Here is a 7,109-nt window from a genome sequence, read left to right on the forward strand (position 1 = left end):
GGCACCCTACTCACTGAGCCACAGGCACTGCCCTATTTTTGTTTTCATAGAATTCATTTTGCATATATCTTGCCACTTTGTAATCTAGTTATAGAGTTAAACTCTGGTTTTAAATTTTCCTTTTGTCTTTAAAATGGTTAGGCAAGCTCACCCTTTCTTTCCTTTTCTCCACTAGATAAGGGCCGGCTAAGAGCATAGATCCGATGACTTTGTACTGTTCATATCTCTTCTCCCATCTCCTCTTTTTGGGGTTTATCTCAGGGCATGGTTGAGGCTTGGCCTTTTCTTGGACTTGGAAATGGAGCAGTTGAGAGCATTACATAATGTGGCAAAGTAGTTGCTTGTTTACTAGGGGATGAAGGTTACAAAAGAGTCTCAGCAGTTCAATACGATCCCATTTTGTTGAACAAGCAGCAGCGTGCTTAGTACACAGTGGGTCTGGGGTCTGATACTCAAGTTCAAAGCCACCTCTTCCTCTAGTTTGTTCCCTAACAGTACTATCCTATGGGTGCCTGTGTGGACTGAAAGGGTTCAGAATTGCTCAGTTTTCATCTGGAGTCCTAAAACTTATATGCACCGAAGTTCTTACATTGGCTGGGAGTTGCAGTTTAGCAGCAAAACCTATCCTAAATTGATGCAAAGTTACTTAGAGTCACTATTTATCCCATTTGTATGACTAGTCATGCATTTACCGTTGAAATATGAGTGTGCCAAGGTAAGAGAATCGCCTAAGCCCAAGAGTTGGAGGTTGCTGTGAGCTGTGATGTAACAGCACTCTATGGAGGGCGACAAAATGAGACTCTGTCTCTAAAAAAAAGAAAGAAAGAAAGAAAGAAAGATGAGTGTGATAATGTGGAACATAAATCTTTACCTTCCTAAAAAAAAAATTACCAAATGCCAATGCATATAGTCCTGGGAATTTCAGATTAGGGGTTATGGAGATTGTGGGGTGTGTATAACACACTTAGAGTAGTCCCTGAACTTAGAGTAAGCACAAAACAATGCTTCTGAGTATAAGTGTGGTTAATAAATGTGTGTTTAGTGACACTGTGAGGACACTGTGTGTCCAAATAGTGAACACTCACTGTTTTTATGTGGTATGTTTATGAGGGATTTACATTTTCTTCTGCATTTTCTAACTTTCTTCTATAATTGCCATTTTTTATAACACATTGTGACATTGTCTAATCATAAAACAGTATAAAAATATTGGGGGAAAGAGTGAACAAATCGTATCACTTCCTTGGTAAGAAGATGAGCCCCAGACTTAGACTTGGATAGCGTAGCAATCTAGGTCCAGCAAGATAATCATAGGCCCAGGGTACCATTCGAACCCAGACCCTGGGCAGACATGGATCAGACATTGGTTTGCAAACTGCCAGTGCTGAAATTGCTGCCTACCCCTCTCCCAGGGAGGGAAGAGGCTGGGGCTCCAGGAGGGCCACCTCCATCCTCCTCCTCATATGTTCTTCCCATGCGCAGGAAGGATCATGGCTCCCTCCCACACACCACAGACGACAATCTACTGGGCAATCTTTAAGCTATGTGAGCTGGGGGAGCATCACCTACTTGGTTGGGGCCTGGACTGGATGCTCTGAGGTCCTCTGTGGCACTAACCAATAGGACTTTGTTCCTTTGCTGTGAAGGAGCCTGGGAGGCAGGGGGAAACGAGGAGGTAGAAAATGGGGGGAATGTTTGTTAATTTAGGACTTTTTTCCTCTTGGTAAATCACCGCAAGTGGTCTGGAGTCAGGGCAAGACAAAGGCTACCTTAAGGCAGCGGTTCTCAACTTGTGGTTCCCGACCCCTTTTTAACAATGAAAATACATTGCTGCATTAGGAAGGTTGAGAACCGCTGCCTTAAGGGATCAAATGGTCAAGCAGAGAAGCTAAGGTTCAGCTCAGGAGCACTTACTGCAGCCTTTTGCCGAGCCCTCAGGAAGGCCCCAGCATTGCCCATCATTTGTAGAAAGTTTTGAGCACACATGCTAGAAGCCAATTCCCAGAGACTGGCATGTGACTCCTCCACTTAGCTGTCATGTGACTTGAGGCTAAGTCATGTGACTTTCTATGCCTCCGGGTCCCCCTAACATGAGGTCATTGTGCTCACCTCCCTCAATGGGGTTAGGGTCAGATTTAATTGAGTTGCTCTGAGCACAGCCCTTAAAGCAGTATTCAGAGGGTGATCATTGCTATTAGATGCAAGTGTCACAATCTTATTACCTCTCTGAGCTACATTTCCTGTTCTGTTGAAGTTGGATAATATTAGTGCCTATCTCAGAAAATTGTCAAGCACCTGTTGGAAGCAGGTGCTAGGAGATCATAGCCCACAGGTGGTTCTGTTGCCATCAGTTAAGCAGTCTCCTCCCAAAGTGCTCAGCTGCAGTCATGCCCATTCCCAAGGTGTAGCAACCTATGTCCACGGAGGAGGAAGAGGATTGAAAAGGCAGGTGAAGTGTCCCTGATAAAAGGATAAAGTCCAAAGCCGCACACTGGTTCCAGACCTTTCCTCCCTGCCAATGCTCACGTCCATGTTGGGAGTGTTGAGGTAAGAGAGGTTTAGCAGCACTAGACCTCAGGTCCTGGAAGACAAATGAGGTTCTGTGGGTCTGGGCGTGTGGGAGGGAGCCCTGCCAGGGAAGGCAGGAGAAGAAACACCAGGAAAGCAAACTGACATCAGGGACTTGGCCTTTCCCAGACAGCATCCTAGGTAGGCTGTTCATGCCAGCTCCCAGCATCTTCCTCACCCTCCTCCCCCTCTGCACCTCCTTTCACGGGCTCTGAGTAGGGAGCAGGTCAGGAAACTTTAAGTCATCTATAGATATCTTTATCTGTCTCTGACTGGATTGCCAAGGATCTTTCTATAATGTTTAAATTTACTTATTTATTGATTTGGGAATGGGCTGGCAGAAACCTCATTTTCAAATCTCTTTAGCTCCTACAGTGTGTTCTGGGAGCTTGAGAGAGAGAGAGAGAGAGGAACCCTGTCTTTGAGTTGTTTTGTTTGTGGAATGGACATTGAGGCTTGGGAGCAGGGAGAGGTTACAAGGTACAGAGCAACTAGCAATTCATACGTTCCCCTCCGCCCTAAGCACCACGTACTCTGTTCTAGGAAAATCATTCTCTTTTGCCCTGTATTTCATGTAATATTTCCCCCATCCTATATTGAAAGGGATTATTTCATTTTGCTATTCTTTTGATAAAGGTAATTACATGCGGATGATTTTGTAGTTGAAGAAGTGGAGAGAAAGAGTTTGCCCAAGGTCATGCTAGAAGGTAAGGACAAGTCCAAGGTCACTTACCCCAGAGTCTTTCCACATTTTCCTGTTGATTTTGTGTGTGCACAGTCAATGACCTGGGTTTTCCCTCTGTAGTAACAGCAAGTTAAATTTAGCCTCTGATAAGTCTGAGAAGAAGTGATCAAACCACAAGATGGCAACTACAGCCACGTTTAAACTGTTTCATTCAAACATGCAAGTATTGGTGTTTGTATAAAGGTACTGGATAGGTGTGTCCATTATCTGTTACTTCCCATCTTCTATTCCCTAATGATGAAGGCAAAGAAAAATCCAAGTCATAATCACTCTGATGAAACACAGAGCCACCCATCTAAGTGAGAGCCCTTTCTTGAGACCTTGATGTCTCTCAGGCTGTGTCAGCAGAGAAGTTAAAATATCCACACAGTGTTCAAGGAGTGTGTGTGTGATTTGCAATAGAGAATAAAAATCTAGAGCAATGAACTAGGACACTAGTGCGCAGTTCTCCTCTGCATGATCCTAACTGCCTTTGGGTAGGGTGGGTTGTTTTGAAATGTCTTTATTTCTTTATTCTTTTTTTTCTTTTTTTGGTGGAGGGGGGGAGACAGAGTCTCACTTTGTGCCCTGGATAGAGTGCCATGGTGTCATAGCTCACAGCAACCTCAAACTCTTGGACTCAAGTGATTCTGTTGCCTCAGCCTCCCAAGTAGCCAGGACTACAGGCCCCTACCACAACGTCCAGCTACTTCAGAGACAGGGTCTTGCTCTGGCTCAGGTTGGTCTGGAACCTGTGAGCTCAGGCAATCCCCCAGCCTTGGCCTCCCAGAGTGCTAAAATTACAGGCATCAGTCACCGTGCCGTCTTCATTTTTTGATTCTTGTTGCTTTTCCTTAATTTGAGGTGGTTACATTGAAATTTGAGTCATTTGGATAATGAATACTTTTTGGTTTTGGTTTGAAACTTTAAAAAAAAATTGGCTTCATGTAGATTTCCTTTGGGGACCAGGTGAAGACAAGGCCTGAAGAACTTCCTAGAAAGTCTGAACTGAGAATTTTGTTCATTTTTTTAAACATTTAAACATTTTTGTCGAAGTGTTCTTTACCGTATATTTTGAGCACAGCAGCTAACCACGCCCTCAGGCAGGTTGCTTACACCGCTGGAGTTGGTGGGGGCCGGCACCGTTCACTTTGTAGTCAAGTCGCTGGCGCCCCCTAGAGGTGTTTGCCTGCTCGTGCCTTTTGAAGGGAATTTATTTACCAATATTTACATTATTTTTGCTTGTTTGCTATGAACATGGTTACGTTTAGTATGTTGAGGTATTTTCTGGGCAGTGTTCTGGATCTTTTAAATTTATTATAAAATTACTTGAAGAAGCATTAATTCATGGATGGAATCAATTTGTCTTGGTTCAAGTTTCTGCTTTTGGCACTTTGGGGGTCAATAAGCACATCTGGGGCTCGGCGCCTGTGGCTTAAGCGGCTAAGGCGCCAGCCACATACACCTAAGGTGGCGAGTTCGAATCCCCAACCCGGGCCCGCCAAACAACAATGATGGCTGCAACCAAAAAATGTCCAGGCGTTGTGGCGGGAGCCTGTAGTCCCAGCTACTTGGGAGGCTGAGGCAGGAGACTCGCTTGAGCCCAGGAGTTGGAGGTTGCTGTGAGCTGTGATGCTATGGCACTCTACCCAGGGGGACAGCTTGAGGCTCGGTCTCAAAAAAAAAAAAAAAAAAGCACATCTGGGCCATAGATCCCTCATCTGCATTATGGGAATAAAAATAATAAGATTGCTGTGAGGATTAAACAGACCAATGTGCCAAGGAGCACTCAGGAAACGTTAGTCTCATCAAGAGTTTATTTGGAATCACAGTGGTAGCTGGGGTCTTGCTTTAGTGGGGGATCTAGGGGGTTCAATGTGCGTGCTGGGAACTCACTGGGGAACACACCTGTCCGTGGGAGTGGAGGTGAAAAGCAAAATCAGGAACTTGGAAGCCGAGAGTGGACTTGACAATGAGGGGCGGGCTTTTATAAAAATTTAAAACAGGCACAGTGGTGGCCTCTGACTCCCTCCTGTGTTCTCTTTCCTATATTTTCCACCACTTCCCTGTCATGTGTTTATTCAAGCGTTATCAGTCGCTGTCAATACGGCGGGGTATAGAACTCTATTCCAGTCGGGGCAGCTGAAAAGAAAAGCAGAGGGAGGGTTTGTTAGCCATCTCTCCCGGCTTTCAGCTGGTTCCCAAGGTCAGCGGATGCGATTGGCAAGCCTGGGGGCGGGACCCACGGAGAGGCGGATGGCTGGGGGGCGGGGCGGGGCGGGGGCTGGCCAGGCCCGTGGGCCACCCACCCCTACCCCGCACTTGCGTGCAGAGTGCATTTCGGGATGGAGCAAGCGCACCGCCTAGTGAGGCGCCAGCCGGCAGCTGCAGAACCCCGCCCAAGGCGCTCTAGGACAGCTCCGGGTTAGGACCTTGCTGCCCCAGCTCCCCAGCTGGGGACTGGGCCCAGGGCCCCGGGCCCCGGTCTGGGTTTGTTTCAGGGGAGTAGGGGGCGCGCGTGCCCTTCACCTCTGCAGGAGCCAAGTGGGATCGGCCAGCAGGGTGGTCAACATGAGTCCTGCCAAGTGCAAGGTCTGTTTCTCTGATCGAAAAATAAAGTAAGTGAGCTTACAATTTTAATGACTTCGTTTTAACAAACTTAAGTAGTTCTCCCTCCCCCACCCCGAAGTCCAGCTGTGCGTCCTCTTAGCATCCCCTTCGTCCCCACCCCTACCCAAAGAAATGCAGGCTTAACTTGGGCGGCTGGGGAGATGGAGCCTGACTTGAAAACACGAGCTGGCCTTGGCAGGAGAAGGGGAAGCTGGTCTTGACAGTGCTTTGGAGAGGGCTCTGCGAAGCCCGCAGGTGCCCCAAGATTGATCATTTGGCGGGGGCCACCCTTTCCCCCACTTCCTCTCCTTAGCCTCTGGGAAGGTGAGGGTTGTGGGAGCCACTTGAGTGGGTGTCGTATTTAGGGTCATTTTCTACGCAGATTTTGAGGCATCTCTGTGCCTCAGGGCTTCTTAGCTCCACCTACTTGGTTCTTTTCTTTTTTTGTCTTCATTTTATCGCACTTAAAAAAAAATTACCAAAGCGATGCTAAGTCTGTTATTAAAAATTCAGGAAATTGTAGGTAACCAAAAAGGAAGAACCCAAATCAGCCCTAATTCCATCCCGTGTGATCTTTCTTAATAGTTGTATATTCTTACAACCCTCCCCCCACCTTTTTTGGTGCCGATATGTTTCATAGACTTGAGTCATGCCGAGCATATTGTCATGTACTAGACTATGTCCCCACTGCCTGTTTTTGTATGGCTTGGGAGCAAAGAATGGTTTCTAAATGTCTAAAGGGTTGAAAAACTCCAAAGAGGAATACTATGTTGTGACTTGTGACATTTAGCTTTTAGCATCTGCAAATAAAGTTTTATTGGGGTGCAGCTGAGGTCATTGGTTTATTTATTACAGTGATACCTTGGAATCCCAACTTAATCCATTCCAGAACCCTGTTGAAGTTCCAAATAGTTTGAGTTCCAAGACAATTTTTCCCCCTTTAAAATAATAGAAACTGGATTAATCTGTACCTGGGTACCCCAAACTTGAATTTTCAAAATGACTTTAACAGTAAATACATTGGATGCTAAGGTAAAATATTAACAAGTAATAATATTTGAATAAAAATGTAAGTTAGTAAAATTAAAAATATAAAAACCTAAAAATTAGGCCTATTTTGTGGTTCTATCCCTCGCTGTTCACAAACTCCTTAAACTTGTTTATAAACGCTGCTGTTGCTTCCTAACTAGAACTGGCAGCCGCTCCC

General features: G+C 45.8%; 1 protein-coding gene across 2 annotated transcripts in view; it reads left to right on the forward strand.

The window, feature by feature from the left end:
* Positions 1 to 7,109, forward strand: part of ACACB (acetyl-CoA carboxylase beta) — a 134,248-nt gene that overhangs the window by 28,342 nt on the left and 98,797 nt on the right. Inside the window, exon 1 of one of the 2 annotated variants that reach the window (XM_012805247.2) lies at positions 5,662 to 5,910. The exons of the other annotated variant lie outside the window; for it this stretch is intronic. Within the exon in view, the coding sequence (XP_012660701.1) occupies positions 5,864 to 5,910 (47 nt within the window). The 5' untranslated portion in view covers positions 5,662 to 5,863. Of the gene's footprint in view, positions 1 to 5,661; positions 5,911 to 7,109 lie in introns of those variants that run through there. 2 annotated transcript variants of the gene reach the window in all.

The sequence above is a fragment of the Otolemur garnettii genome, unplaced genomic scaffold, assembly GCF_000181295.1.
Source record: "Otolemur garnettii isolate 467f Iridium unplaced genomic scaffold, OtoGar3 scaffold00038, whole genome shotgun sequence".
NCBI lineage: Eukaryota > Metazoa > Chordata > Mammalia > Primates > Galagidae > Otolemur > Otolemur garnettii.